At 35.1% G+C, this 16259-nt stretch overlaps 1 protein-coding gene and 1 long non-coding RNA gene across 3 annotated transcripts in view; one reads left to right on the forward strand and one right to left on the reverse strand.

Annotated features, from left to right (window-relative positions):
* The window catches only part of LOC139963125 (X-linked retinitis pigmentosa GTPase regulator-like), a 45482-nt gene extending 31581 nt beyond the window's left edge, over positions 1–13901 (forward strand). The window contains exons 9-16 of one of the 2 annotated variants that reach the window (XM_071963664.1): positions 157–405; positions 2449–2593; positions 3430–3572; positions 3893–3967; positions 4786–4998; positions 6603–6666; positions 7511–7950; positions 10727–13901. In XM_071963664.1, coding sequence (XP_071819765.1) covers positions 157–405; positions 2449–2593; positions 3430–3572; positions 3893–3967; positions 4786–4998; positions 6603–6666; positions 7511–7950; positions 10727–10840 — 1443 coding nt within the window. In that variant the 3' untranslated portion in view covers positions 10841–13901. The remainder of the gene's footprint in view (positions 1–156; positions 406–2448; positions 2594–3429; positions 3573–3892; positions 3968–4785; positions 4999–6602; positions 6667–7510; positions 7951–10726) is intronic. The other variant, XM_071963665.1, reaches the window with a different exon arrangement.
* Positions 10753–16129, reverse strand: LOC139963127 (uncharacterized). The gene is made up of 3 exons (XR_011791509.1): positions 15636–16129; positions 15006–15187; positions 10753–10889 (listed from the first exon to the last, which is right to left on the reverse strand). It is a non-coding gene; the product is annotated as an uncharacterized lncRNA (long non-coding RNA).
* Between the last annotated feature and the right edge of the window lie 130 nt (positions 16130–16259).

The raw sequence follows: 16259 nt of genomic DNA on the forward strand, positions 1-16259 counted from the left end.
TGTTGCAATTGATATCAGGGCTTAGCATTACTTTGGCAACAAAAGTTTGTGAGCATAAATTACTGTTGTTGTATTAGGGCTTTGTTAGAAATTTCCCTATGAATGGAACTAATGAACAGCAGCAAGGAACCATGAAATGTTTTCATTCTGGTTTAGGTTTCTTGTGGGGGTTGTCACACTCTTGTAAGAGCCAGAAGAAGAACTCCTAACCGAGATTGCGTTTCTTCAGAATCTGAAACAGAGACGGAACAAACTAATCAAAGAATTTCCAATACAGTGGAGAGACCTCCACAAGATGGACAATTGGGAGAAAATTTAAAGAAATTAGCCGAATCTATTGAACTTCAGGGATCATTAAATGGATCCTTAGGTGGTACAGCAAGGGGCAGGAGAAGACAAAGAGAGGTAAAGAAACTTTTTTGTTTTCATTTGCTTGACACTTCAAGCTGATTTAGTACTATCACTATTAATACTACTTTTTGCATTCAATTTACTACTACAATCTGTTGATACCATACTCAACTGCTAGTGGGAAAGAAAATGTAGCTAAATATTTAACAAGTTACTAGTGCACCAAAGTCACACCAGTGACAAGGAACGTAAAGGGTTTGCAAATGCAAAATCAATAATATAGTGTTATATAGGAATAATATAGTGTTCAAAGTTTGTGTAGCAGCCTTGAAGGCTCTGAACCTCAAAATAATACTGTAGAGTCTGTGTACAATCCTGCTAGGTATACTTCTTTGCATTAGCGATTTGCCCATTAAGCATCAATCCGTAGCATGTTGCGATGCGATACCAGATCAATAATTCCTTGCGTTTAACTTGTGGGAAACAAATATGTCTTCACTGCGCTAAACCTTGTACGAATCACTCATCAGGAGATATTAAATGGTTTTATACCATTTGGGAAGAGTAATACAATGTTACAACCCAGTGCAATATGCAGTTATGATAACAACATTATGTATTCCATTATAACCTTATACTGATCAGTTACTATTTGACTGCCCAAATTTCAGAACTTACAGAGCTCTAGTTTACTATCACATTTTTAATCCTTGTGTGTTACCTGTTTCTTAAATTTGGGCTAAACTCCATACATTTGAGCAAACTATTAAGAATAACAAAACAGAAATGTAAAAAAAAATACCAAATAATGTTTGTGGGAAATTTGATTCAGTCATGAACACACATGCTTTTGAGCTCAAATATGTTTAAGTGATGACATCATGACTGGAATAAAAATTGAAGAAAGATATGACTTGGTTATAAGGTGATAGTTATCAGTAATAAGCAGCTGGCTTAGAGTGACCGGATACATGTGAGTAAGTTGGGGTATATGGTGGACCACACAGTATGCCTTTCAATATTATAGTAAGTTAGGGTGTATGATGGAACACAGTATGTCTTTCAATATTATTGTAAGTTGGGGTATATGGTGGAACACAGTATGTCTTTCAATATTATAGTAAGTTGGGGTATATGGTGGAACACAGTATGTCTTTCAATATTATAGTAAGTTGGGGTATATGGTGGAACACAGTATGTCTTTCAATATTATAGTAAGTTAGGGTATATGGTGGAACACACAGTATGTCTTTCAATATTATAGTAAGTTAGGGTATATGGTGGAACACAGTATGTCTTTCAATATTATAGTAAGTTGGGGTGTATGGTGGAACACAGTATGTCTTTCAATATTATTGTATTCATTGCTTCCAACATCTGCTCTGCTATGAAGGAACAATGTTAAAGCTTGCTTTTCCTTGAAGTTATAAACCATTATTTTAACAAGGTCAGGTGAAGTGCTAGATATTGTTGTGGGTAGTCACTAACATGGAGTGGGAAATGTTGATTATATTACTTACTATTTTTGCAGCTATAAGCTAAATGTAACCAACACACACATATATACTACTTTACTTGTATTATGATGCTGGTCCCTGAAGTTGTAAACCATTATTTTAACAAGGTCAGGTGAAGTGCTAGATATTGTTGTGGGTAGTCACTAACATGGAGTGGGAAATGTTGATTATATTACGTACTATTTTTGCAGATATAAGCTAATTGAAACCAACACACACATATATTCTACATTACTTGTGTTATGCTCATAATATTTGGTAACATCAGGTAATTGAGTGGTGTTCATCCTTTGCTGTCACGTGACCATTATGAGCTATGTGACAGTTATAAGGATGTAATGATTTAGCTCAGGCAGATGGCAGTTCTTTTTGACAAGTTGCTTATTTTTTTGTAGTCCTGTAGTCGGTAGGACATGTTAACATAGTAACGTTACATGTTTCCATTGAAGGCAGGGGACTTTGACGTACATTAATCCATCAGGCCGACCCACCAATCTGGTTTGCTTGTTTCTATGTCCTTGACTCTCAGTCCTACCCAGGGCAGATTTATTACAATATTTTCTGTATCATTTGTATGCAGACATCACCTCTTCCACCTTTGGCTAGAACATTACCACCCTTAAGTACTTCCACTCCTAAGACACTACCAAGTCTTGGTACCAGGACAACAGGTGATGGTGGCCTCAATCAACAGAGAATACCAAACATCAGTGAAGACTTGACAGGTGAAACCAACACATTGCTTTCTAACAGTTAAAATTAATTTACAAATTAAAAGAATATATATATAGACTTGAAATATTTGCTTATTAGATGTGAAAAGTTGTTAGACACAGTGTTTTTTAGTCAGGTGGATTGTCCATAATGTTGATTAGAATTCTCTTCTCCCAATATTGCATCGATAGTATCTCTAGTAGACCTACCTCTGTATCCCCTCCCACCCTCCTGCCTCAAGGGGGCATGGAGTTGCATATCTCATTGCTAGCAAAACTTCACTGAACATATACATTTGACCTTAGATCAAGTGACGTTTGACCTCAGTTACCATGACAACTACAAATTTTGATAGCACTTGACATTCTCATTATATCTGTGAAGATCCATGTCAATTCAAACCCTTGCTTAAAAAAATGTCAGACTATGTGAACAATATCCTTTAGGAATGAGGGATATAACTTTGAATGGCAAATATAACTTGTAGAGTTTTGTAGGGACACTAGCATAAAATGATGTTACCTCAACATTTATTGTCTTTCCCTTTGCTATATCACTGACTTTGTATATCTGCACTACGTACATTTCAAAGTTTAAAAACAAAGTTAATGAGTAATTAGAATACTGACTAGGAAACTACACTTTAAGTCTGGATATTTTAATTGGTAAACAAAGGAAGTGTCATCATTAGGTAATTGGTTCAATCCTGTTTGACATAGTTTGTATAATCTTTGTCCTTGTAATCTTTCAGCCTATTTAACTTTTATCAAAAAATATATTTACTTATTTATTATATACTTTTAAGTATAACTCAGCAGTATCATGTGTCCTCACTCTTGAATTACAGATTCCAAAGTGAATCCTTTGTCAACTTCCAAGAAGCAGGATGAGGAGTCATCAGAAAGCGATGAAGGGAGTTCTGAAGAGGATGGAGAGAGCGGCGTTGATGAAGCAGATGATGGTACACCCGTTGACGAACCACTCTCACATGTTTGTAACACCAAAACCATCAAATTGTATCTTCTTTCGTGCCATGAAAGCAGCTAAACATGTTTAAAATATTTTCTCTTTCCAAAATGGTACACACAATGGATTTAATATTTGGAACAAAACATTGCTTGCCGAAGGAAAATGTTTATAATCCGTTTACCTCCAAACAGCATTTTACACTTAAACGTTCTTTGAGATCTAAATAAGGGCAACAGTCATAGGTATGAAGTAATATGTTTATTGCCGAGGACTGGTGCCTTCAGTCAGATCTTAATACCCTGTAGGTTGACCATGATGTTTTCTGTCTGATCTCCTTACAGACATATTTCTCTAGAAGTGGAAACAGATCTGACATGAAGCCAATGGCATCAAAGAAACATAAATCTAAGAAAAAGGTAAGCAGATTTCTTGGATGTAAAATTTGGTTTTTCAACAAGGAAAGATATTTCAAATTATATTTATTTTCTGTGACCTCAGGAAGTTTGGTTCTATGCTTAATGAACTATCGTACCGTATTAAACATGTTTGTGCTGAGTTAATTCAACGCAATTCCTGGAAGGAGAATGGTAGGGCTATCAAGATATATAAAATTTTGTGAATACACATGTATTTAGATTTTATGGACAACTGAATGACAGGTGCCTTAAGTCACATGTATGGAATTACACAATGAGTAATGTTTAACCAGGATGCACCCTAACTGAGATACCAGAAAGCTTGGAGAATTTACCAAATGAAACTATTGAAAAGATTTTGAGAGAGCCAGTCATTTCAGTTTAAGAGATAGATTCACTGAGTAACCAGGGATTGAAAACTTCTGTGCTTGATTCCCATTCAAGAAGGTTTGTCTGTTTTTTTACTAGTTTAAGAAAGTGTTTGCAAAACAAAAGAATTAAGATCATTCGTGATCCAAATGGCTTTGTTTTTCATCTACCAGAAGGTAAGAACTAAGATCGTTCAGTGATCCAAATGTCTTTGTTTAATTCTGCCAGAACAAAAGAATTAAGATCATTAAGTGATCCAAATGTCTGTGTTTTATTGTGTGAGATCTAACACAGACTGTTGACACAACTCGGTTGCCAATCTTTGTAATATCGTTATGGAGCTATTTGATCTGGCTTGATGTCAGTAGCGATGGCATAAGCAATGAAACCGTAATAATAGAGCTAGCATCAGGTAGATATTTCCACATGTGTTTACCAAATAATTTTAGGAGGATGTTAGTATTGGTGACGAAAATAATAATCAGAGACTGGAGGTCATAGAAGAGAAGAGACCTGCACAGGAAGATGAAGATGGTGAAGAGGATGATGATGATGACGATGATGATGATGACAGTGATGATGATGATGATGATGACAGTGATGATGATGACCCGGGAGCTCTTCACAGAGCAGCAAAGCAAAATCTCAAAAGTTCCCAAGAGGTATATGATCTGATGTCTGCTGTCTCTATTCTGCTCTCTATGACAACATCAAAAGGATGTTTCTTGCTTTCATCATTAACTATTCCTTCTCAGCAGTGTGATTCTCTTCACCTGTTTCTCTGCGTGTGCTATCCTTCGCAAACCATGGTCATGTAATGAGTTACTTTCATTCACTCATCTGCAAACTTGATTCTCCTATCATTCTCATTCTCACACTTAACACCTTCAAAGTAGATCCCTTTAAGCTGCTTTTGATAGAAGGTTTTGTAGTAGGTTTTGTAGTAGTGTAGTGGTCCCTCAAACAGACCGAGTTTTGTTTTGAGGCTGTCAGATGTCAACTTTGGTTTTCTGTCAAGGTCACAGTATGGAAGTAAAGTCGACTTCTTGTCATTTAACATGATCAATGAGTTGCTTTACAATCAAAGAAAAGTGTTGAAAGAATAGAATTTATCTAAATCTCATACTGCAAAGTTTCACTAGATTGATAAATGGGTTCTTGTATTTTTTACTGTTGTAGTTACCAGTAATGAAAACTTCATAGGAAGGAGCATTTTTACAACATATGCATTACTAATAATTACTAAGACATGCGTCATATAATTTGCTAGCCTAGTTTTGTAAGTCTCTGTTAGTAATATGCTACCAGTTGACTCAACTTTGGACAAGAAAAGGAAGAAATATTGTGTTCTCTCTGTATCAGCCTTAGTTTCCTATCTTATACCATCTGCTGTGTTGCACTGGCTAATTTCATCAAGCAAACCTTTGGGGGTCTGTATTCATGCTTTCAAGAACTAATATTTCTCTTCTTTTGGGAGGTGTAATCTATCATTCTTAATACATGAAGTTGTACGTAGTTGATTAATGTTTTTCATGTCTACTGTGCATCATTCATGAAAGATTTCAAGATTTAAGGATTGTTTCTTTTTCTTTATGTCTTGTTAGATGTAATGTATGAGTCACTCATCTCTTGACTCCAATCTGACCTGAGTTGCCCTGACAGAAGAGACATAGCACATTCATGCTGGTCAAAGTGTGTGTAGATGTAGTTAGCCACACAGTATCCTGCCTTGTCAGTAACTGTAGCGCTGAACCTCTGCTAGTGTTAGAGACCTTACCATTATATTTTAACAACTGATTCAATGCTTTAATTAGATGAATTCCATCTGTAATGAATGCAGTCTGAACATCATTTTTAGTAAGTTTAATAGGTAAATACCATATTTTCATCAACTATATCAGGTCTTTGCAGATTATTATTAAAAGGAACACATTAATTACTCTTCAGAAGGACTTATACCTTAGTTTTCACTGGTGGTGATCTCCTATCAGGGGCATAGTCCTCTTGCAATGTCAATGCTTTCCTAAGTAGTCTTCCACCTAATAGGCTGTTTGACATTACTAACACACTTTACAATTCTTGATTACAGCCAAATAGACCTGTATAATTATATTTATTAATTGTATATGTACCAATACAGTTGTGTGTACCAAAGAATTTCATTCCTTATTTTGATTGGCTGCTAACCATGAGAAATGCACTGCACTGAAAGTTTCCTTGTAAAGTACGAGACAGTAAACAACAATTTTCTTTTTCATTCTGCCAGGCTCTTCCAGAAAACAAGAAAGAGGCTTCTTCCAGATCCTCTTCAAAACCAACGGAAAAGACAGGTTTGGTTACAATTTCTTCATAAACATTGTTATTTGGTCAATGTAAAGAATGTGTAAGATAATGTTAATGGTCTGCAATGTGGGCAAAAAATCTTCCCAACTTTTACTGATAACACAGCTGTGAAACAGATGTCTTGACTAGATTATGGGTCAATGCATAGATGAATGTCTAACTTTCTTGATGTTCCCATTACATGGCAGATCAGCTTGGTGTTCAGCATTGCGTATAAAACAATTCATTATAAATAATGTAATAATTATATTTCAAAATTATTATAGAAACATCGGCTGCTTTGCCATGATAATTTTTAATGTCAGTATATATGGTCTTAAAATTATAATGAAAATATCTTACTGGTTCACTATGTAACAGGAATCAGTCAACAGAAACTGTTGGACATTGACAACTGATTCCTAACTCTGAAAAGGGCAGAGGTAAACTATGACTACATTGCTGTAGGATGTTGCCCACTGAAAATACATTGCAAGTATACATTGCACACAATTTATAAATTTTATTATTTGTCCACATATATTGTGGGAAGTGTATGTCTGTATGCCATGGGACGATGGAAGCGGATGCTTTCATTGCTTAACAGTTTTGTTATGCGTCATGACACAAGTTTCAGGTTTATCAAAATGAAGAACTGGAAACATGTTAGGGTCTTTCACTGTAGTTATAAAACAGTTCTTGTCTACTCTCTTGCCCACCTCTGAGGAATTATGGAGAAGAGGGGAATGGTTACAACTCTTTTGTTTAGTTGTGATTATTGAATGAAACTTAATGGCAGGAAGGGTAACATGTTTGTGACTATCACATCTCCTTTCTCTGACTGAAATTTAGGAAGTAAAGAAATTGCTGCCAAGGAAACAAACCCCCAAGCTTCAAAGTTGAAACAAGACAAAAGTGAAGTCACAAAAGTGGAACATCAAAGACAACAGGAGGATGAGAATGATGATGAGGATGATGATGACGACGATGATGACGATGATGATGACGATGATGATGATGACGATGTCGATGATGATGACGATGATGATGAGGATGAGGATGATGATGAGAGCAAGGAGAAGGTTAAAGGTGGAGAGGTAGACAAGAAAATAGACAAAGATGAAACTAAACAAGACAAACAAACAGAAGAAAAAGGAGATAATAAATCAATCAAGGAACAGAAAATGAAAGAGATTCCAGGTGAGGAGATAAAAGGAAAAGGTGATGATGAAAGAAAGATTACAGAAGAGAAGAAACCAGCAGCACCAACAAATGTTGAGGAAGAGAGAAAGGTGAGAAAATGATCGATTCAATTTATTTCCAAATTAGAAGTTAGCTTTAGTTTTACTAGTTTTATACTCCATGGCTGGTGGCAGTCCAGCTAATTGGAGATACATCAATGGTGGTCGGCTGAGTTATTGTGTGCTTTGTAGTTCATGTAATGTTCAAACTATATCTATATGTATCTTCTACCAATCCCTTATAGCAACACCCCTAGCAACATAATGGACCAGTCCACCATCCTCTCACCTCAAACTGGTTAAAGTTTCAAAACACACTAATAACATGATTAAGGTCATAGGTTATCTGCATCTCTGCACCCTGTACATGCATCCTATTGTTTCTTTAGTCACATCTAAGCTGTAGCAGAGAGCACAATATCTATATTGCACCAGTATACATCATTGTTGTGTCCTTCCATAACTAATCTTTTACAACAACTTTGGAACATTACAATATAGGTTAATGTTGAGGACCTGTTACATAGTTTAATGTTGATATCCTGTTATATAGTTTAATGTTGATGACACGTTAAGTAGTTTAATATTGATAACCTGTCATATAGTTTAATGTTGATAACATGTTACATAGTTTAATGTTGAAGATATGTTACATAGTTTAATGTTGAAGATATGTTACATAGTTTAATATTGATATCATGCTATATAGTTTAATGTTGAAAACACGTTAAATAGTATAATGTTGATAAACTGTCATATATAGTTTAATGTTGATCACATCTTACATAGTTTAATTTTGAAGATATGTTACATAGTTTAATGTTGATATCCTGTTACATAGTTTAATGTTGATAACATGTTACATAGTTGAATGTTGATATCCTGTTAAAATGTTGATAACCTGTTACATACTTTAATGTAGATAACATGTTATATAGTTTAATGTTGATATACTGTTGCATAGTTTAATGTTGATAACCTGTTACGTAGTTAAATTTTGAAAACATGTTACACAGTTTAATGTTGATATCCTGCTAAGTAGTTTAATGTTGATATCCTGCTAAGTAGTTTAATGTTGATAACCTGTTACATAGTTAAATGTAGAAAACATGGTTAAAGTTGATATACTGTTGCATAGTTAATGTTGATAACCTGTTACGTAGTTTGATTTTGATAACCTGTTATATAGTTTAATGTTGATATCCTGTTAATTAGTGTAATGTTGAGGACTTTTTACATAGTAAACCAACATAACTATGTGTTATATTGGTTTAATGTTGATAACCTGTTACATAGTGTAATGTTGAGAACCTGTTACATAGGTTAATGTCAAGAAAATGTTTTATGTAGCTTAATATTTATATCCTGTTACATAGTTAATAGAGTCACTTATGTTGATAACCTGTAACATAGTGTAATGTTGAGAACCTGTTACCTTAGTTAATGTTAAGAAAATGTTTTATGTAGCTTAATATTTATATCCTGTTACATAGTTAATAGAGTCACTTATGTTGATAACCTGTTACATAGTGTTATGCTGATAGCCAGTGTGAAAGTTTATGACGTTTGGTCCATTCTACTTTGGCATGTTTATTAATGTTTTGATTTTCATGGTTTTTATTCATGTTAAGTGTTCAATAAGTTGCATGTTTTTCTTGCATATATTTCTTCTCCTGCACCCATTAGTATATAACACCGTTAAAACCCTCACTCACTCAGTTTTATTTACTTTGATTATTTTCCTGTTTTCTACCTCTATTTTTACCTTATATTCACGCTTTCTTGTTTTCGTGGATTGGATGATTCCTGTAAGTTTAATCTTGGAGAAAAATTATAAAACAACCCTTGATGTTGATGAGAACTTAACTTGTAATAAAATAGCCAAACAGGGAAACAGTATCTTGGTTATAAAGTGCTGGTCGTAAGCAACAACTTATCAACAAAATGACATAATTCTTTGGTAGAATGTGTTTTAAACTAGTAGTGGCTGATTAATAACAGGATGACCTTTAGTAAAATACAGAACATGCATGACAATAATTACTTAAATCCTGTAAAACAGTATTAAATTCACTTTGCCAGTGACAAAAGTTGAATTTATGCTGGTCACTGACGTGAGATGGCATGGTCGGGGTGGGGGGGGGGTGGTGCAGAAGAAGGGGTGCTTGAAGAGATTGACCTTTGGGTTTTCACTGTTTGCTACACTAGCAGTTTCATTTACATGTAATAGACATTTCCCTTTCATGGACAATAGCTCACCAGTTGTGTATACGTTTTGCTCAATGATGACTTGATTTTTGCTTGGGTCTTTTCCAATAATTTTTATCTCCTTAATATTTAACAGCAGAATCTTGTTTTACTTTCTTGCTTTGTTTACTAGTATTGGGAAGAGACATTGCAACAAAAATTTAATTTTAATGGACTTATGATTAATTGGCTTATTTTCTTGATAGTTTAGAGACTGTGTCTTATTCTTGAATTTACATATATTAGTTTGTTTCAATTTATTTACTTCTAGTTGTAATCTATTGTTCTGATGTTTTATTATTAAACTCTGTTTATAAATGATACTCTTTTCGGCCGAACATTCCCAAACATGCTTGATGACTCTGTATTAAAGTTTCTCTCATTTTGATATGTAGATAATTATTACACAAAAACTTCTCTCAATTTCATGTATAGATGATTTTTACACACAAACGTTTTATGAATGTGACATCTGTCTAGTACACACACACACACACACAGCATATTTGTTGATGTAAAACTAGAATAGAAAAGCCATTATTTTAATTTTTTTATATATATTTTTTTTTATCAATTACAGCCCTGGCAGTTTTGGAAAAAGAAAGGTGATGAAGGATCGTCAACAGATCCAGTAAGCCCAGTCAAACCTAGAGGTGGGGATGAAGCCAAATCAAAAACATGCGTGGTTCTTTGAAGTTACGTCCCGCAGCCCGATGTATGGCCAATGAAATATTAAGCTGATTCTGTGTATCAGATAGAACATAGAATAAAGGCATTACAAGAGGCAATGGTCAGTATAACTATACAAGAAATATGTTAACTTTATCACATAATACACACTTATTAGGAATTTTATCCAGAGATGAGGTTTGCCCAGATTGCTCAAGAGACAGCCATCAAACTTTCCCAGAAGTCAGCCCTCTAGCTCTTTCTTGTACTATATATCTTTAAAGTTTTACTTTTAAGGAAGTATCTCTATTTCATTTTGAAGCAGTTTTTAATAATTTAATACCTTGTACATTGGATACTACGGCATACCTTTGAATGTTATAGTAATATCCGTCCTTATCTTACAAAGTTTAGTGCTATGATGAATAACACCTTGAAACACCTTGAAATGAATTACCACAATGCTACCCAGTCAGGGTCATTTAAATACATTATTCTGTATTTTCTATATTTCTTAAATGCATTTAAAACTATTCTGTTACACATTCTAAGTTTATAGTTTCTTTTAGTTCTTTGTATGAAGGAAGTACCAAGCATTTGAGAATAATAATAATAATTAGCTTAAATAGCACAGAATCCAACAAAAGTTGCTCAATGCGCTTTACGCGCTGTGATCTTTGGTAGAGCGCTCTATCATAGTAATTATAGTAATAATAATAATTTACGGGTGATGACAAAAAGTAAAGAAAGAAAAAGAAATCATCCTATAACATTAATGTGAAAATAGATGAGTTTTAAGACTGATAAAGTGAGTCTAGATCCCAAAAGATCTACTGGAAGTGAGTTCCACAAATGTGAGGGAGCATGTTCAAAAGCCGCGATCCCCAATCATTTTGAAACCAGACACAGGAACAATAAGCTGGTTAAGATATTTTGATCTAGATGGCCAGCCTATTTTAGTTTGTTGAGTAAGATGTCACATAAATAGCTTGTGGTATTAAATTTAATAGCACAGAAGGCCAAAATGAGGATATTATAATCTATGCGTAGATTTATAGGTAAACAATGCAGCTCTTTCAGAATTGGAGTCATGGCAGCATATTTACTTTTAAAAAATTTGAGCAGCCATGTTCTGAATCTTTTGCAGTCTAGATAATTGGGTGGAAGTTGCGCCAGCTAGTAGAGAATTTGCGTACTCAAGCCTACTGGAGATTACTGTGTTCACAAATGCAAATGTTATGCGGAATATGCTGTTTGTAAAAGCAAGATAATAGAGGATAATAATTCTTTGTGAACTATATGACTGTATTCAATTCCCAGAATGTTCAGCTATGATATATTTATTCATTTAATAAATAATTATTCTTGGTAAACTATATAACCGTATTCAATTCCCAGAAGTTCTATGGCTGATATATTGATTTAATATGTAAGGCAAACTGCTTCTTTCATGACTCTGTGCATAAAGTGTGACTCTTCAAGTGCCAGCTTATGTGGATGTAATATCATACTATATCATTATGTATAAAGCCATCTAAGCTTAATTATTAGATTGAAATAAATATGCAAATGGTATACACTATATGATATGAGCCAATGTTGATTTAATACTTTCAGCTCATTTGCTAATCCTTTACTCTTTACAATTTGTTTTTGTTGAGGTGGGGGGAGGGGGGAGTGGGGTGGATGAGGAAGAAGTGGAACAGTTGCTCTGTCATGGTCAACTGGATTTAGCAATTGGTCAATACAGTACAACTATCGGTGACTTGTGGTCTTATAGTAGCCAAGACGATGTCTTACATTGCATCATTCTCATTGCTTCAGTTAATGTTCGCTTTAGCTTAGTCTTGACTTAAACTGTCCATCCATTTCTGAACAGCAAATTCTTGATATTTTGATAATATTTGCAGAGTAACTTTTAAACTGGGGTTAATCTTGATGAGATACATTCCTAATTCCATTAGGGGTGTTTGTGGCGATAATTTATATGCATGTCTTGGATTTGTGTTGCATGTCAAATAATTCTACCTTAAGTGTCTATGTTTTGCTTCCTAGTATCATCAGTATTTCTAACCCATCATCATTAAATGATGTTAATAGGCACAAAGATAATTTGGATATCTTGTAGACCATTAGAAAACACTGGTCTTATTCAAGGCTGTGTTCCTGTAACACTTCTAATGTTTGAGTAAATGATCCTTTGAAAAGCAGAGATTCATCAATTCAAGTGACTGAACTGTATAGTCTAATACACAGAAAATACAGTCTAATCTAAGTGATCACACTCATAACGTGTTAAAATTAAAAATTTGCATATCCACTCATACTTCCAAGATTTAGACTGGTCTTCCACAAGGCTCTGTGTTAGGGTCCCTGTTATTTCTCATGTATATGCGCCCCCTTGGATAAATTAATTCGTCAGCATGATGTGAAATTTCACTTTTAAGTGGATGACACAAAAATTTATATATCTATTTCGAATAGTGATTTTAATTCCTCAAAAGTGAAACTTGAGGATTATCTCTCTGATATCAAGGATTGAATGGCGAACAATTTCCTTCTATTGAATGATTTGGAAACTGAGCTTGTACTCCTGTCGTCCAGGAATTTTTACTACAGAATTGTCGTCTGTCGACAAATTCAAATTTGGTGAGGAACTAATTGACATCTCTTTCAGTGCTAGAAATCTTGGAGTATTGTTCAATTCTAATTTATTGATGGAGAAGCACATTTCCAACATTTGTAGAACTGCATTTTGCCACCTCTGGAATATTAGTCATATTTGTAGTTGCCTGTCTCGGTCAGATGCTCTGAAACTTGTCCATGCCATAGTTTTGTTGAGACTTTATTCGTACAATTCACTGCTCGCTGGATTTCCTGCCTGTAAGTTGAACCTTTAATTCTCTATGTACAATATTTGGTTTCCTTGTGTTAGTGTTTAATGACCAAGATACAGATGGAAATTCAGTCATCCCCTTTACTGTGTGTAAATATTTGTACATTGCACGGAAATGGATATAAATATTTCTAAATTGTGTAAAGAACTGTAATGGTGGATGAAAATAAACTCTAGTTTATAATCAGTATTTAAATTATCTCTATATTATTTGTTTGTGTATATATAACATCGTTCGGGGAGTATGCTGATTGGATTTGAGAATCTGTCATATAACATTTCTCAGAACTATACTCACAAAGTTCTCCAAACTGTTTTCATTCAGTCATATACAACCAGTCAATGAGAGAAACATGACCAATGTTGTAGGCAAGTCCAGCTCACCAGAGTCTTTTGCATCTGAGTCCAGTAACTTTACAATCTGAGTCCAAGTCAGATATAACAGTACAGCTCAAATTTGGTCTTATAGCAAAGACTATAAAAAGTGGAACTGAACATTGCTTGAAATGGTTGGAAGGAGCAACATGTGTGATTAGGCAGGATTTGTGTGGCTTGCCTTGCTTCTATAGTCCCTAGGACTTGAGAGGAAAAATAATATGTCATCATCTGGGTACATGTGCTTCCAGTCCTGATTTCTTGCCGAAGGCAAAAGGTGTCTATGTAAAGTAGATGCGTGAGGCAAAGGTCAACAGAGGTCACTGTCTGAAAACCTTGTCAACACATAAATCCAAAAGCAAAGGTTGAAGGAAGTTCATATTTGATGCGTTTCTGTCTTAAATAGTGAATACAAGAATCCTATTGTTTTCTGGTGAAAGGTCAAATATCATTTGATGTCAATAGAGAGAATACCTTGAAGAATTGGCTCACATGAGCGCATGATCTTGCTGACCATGTGACTTTAGCACTGATCATAACTCGAAATTTCGTTTGCATCAGGGATGATCAGGGGCGCAACAACGTACTTAGGATATACTTCTTGGCGTCTCTGTCTTTTGAAGAATATATTTGGGGTTCTCTTATTTCGTAGAGAAATATATTTTTGCGACGCCTTGGATCGCAAAAACAGACAAGCCAAGTTTTTCTGAACAAAATCTATGTCAACTGAATATGATACTTTGGTTTACCTCTTCATATGAACTAGTTCCATCATATTGCAATCAATACCAATACGCTATTCATTGAACCAGGACCCCAATATCCGGGGACCCAGTGCGTTCGTTCCAATATTTTGAGCCAATAGATCGCAACTTCTTGTCAAGTAACTAGATAGCCATAAAGAACTTTGTGTTTTTACCTTTATGGCTTGTGTCAAGTATATACTTTCGTTGAAGAAAGAGTAATGGCCGCAGCCTCCACCCTTGAACCGGATCCTTGAAACCCTAGCAAAGCCACTAGGGATACTGGTGCCCATCTTCACAGCTACCTCTCCTCCTACCTAGGCCCTCAAAAATGGACCGCCGTGCTCACGGTATAAACCTGTAACGAAACATCAGACATTTGCATAAAGCAATAAGAGTTTCAACCTCTTCTCAACGAACGAAACCCCTCCCAATTTTCAACTGATACATATCATCCCAGTAGTTCTCTTTTATTTGGGACAGTTTTGTCCACACCGTCAAGATCCGTTAAAGACCATTTCCCCAGGCTGTCCTGCATTTCGCTTACTTTGCTCACTCTTTTTAGGTGAGTGATGTTAACGGGAAATAAACGCGAGATTCCTAATCTGCTATGCCAGGAAAATTGATTTTGCACAATGCTCTAAAAAAAAGAAGAGAAAAACGGCAGTATTTTAATTGTATATGGGACATGCCTGATTTTCTAGACAGTTCGTTGAAATACTATTCAGTTAAATCAGGGACAACGTGTGCAACGCTTATTGTTTTAACTATAACCTTGGAGTTCCTTTATATGAACTCTAACTAACCTCAGAGCCGTATATAGAGACCTCAGTAAAGGGCGTCCTCCATTTATTTTTCTGTCAATTATTCCCCAGTTAGAATCGGACAAATTTCATATTTGATGGCCTTGTTGTTCTCGAGAAGACCATTCATAGTGATTGCTTTATAGATCTACTCTTCCACCCTTGCTATTTAAAAAAAAACTTCCAAATTCATCAGATTTCACCATATAGGCCTATGGGCAGCTAGCCGCTACTTTGATTCTTTGCATAATATAGCCATGTCACATTTAATCATGGCCAACAAACAAAACAGAAAACTAAACCCAATGTCAAATAATACTTTCACTCAAATCAAGTACTACAAAAGTGAGCAACATCCAAAACTATTTTTTTTTTTGCCAAATGGAAGACGGCCTTCGATAACCGGTTGATATTTATTAATTGCAAGCATGTATGTTAATCAATTGCTTCGTCATTCGCTCTGTGTATACACTACTGCCCGTCAATGAGTCTCGCATATTAAAAGTTCACCGAGTAGTCAACTCCGTATACAATGTGCATGCAACGTACTGGCCAGTAAGAGCGGGAAAAGAGCCACCGCCCACTGACGTCATACTCCTTATTTGGTAGATGGACGGGCGACGCAAT

This window comes from Apostichopus japonicus, chromosome 21, assembly GCF_037975245.1.
Source record: "Apostichopus japonicus isolate 1M-3 chromosome 21, ASM3797524v1, whole genome shotgun sequence".
Lineage (NCBI taxonomy): Eukaryota > Metazoa > Echinodermata > Holothuroidea > Aspidochirotida > Stichopodidae > Apostichopus > Apostichopus japonicus.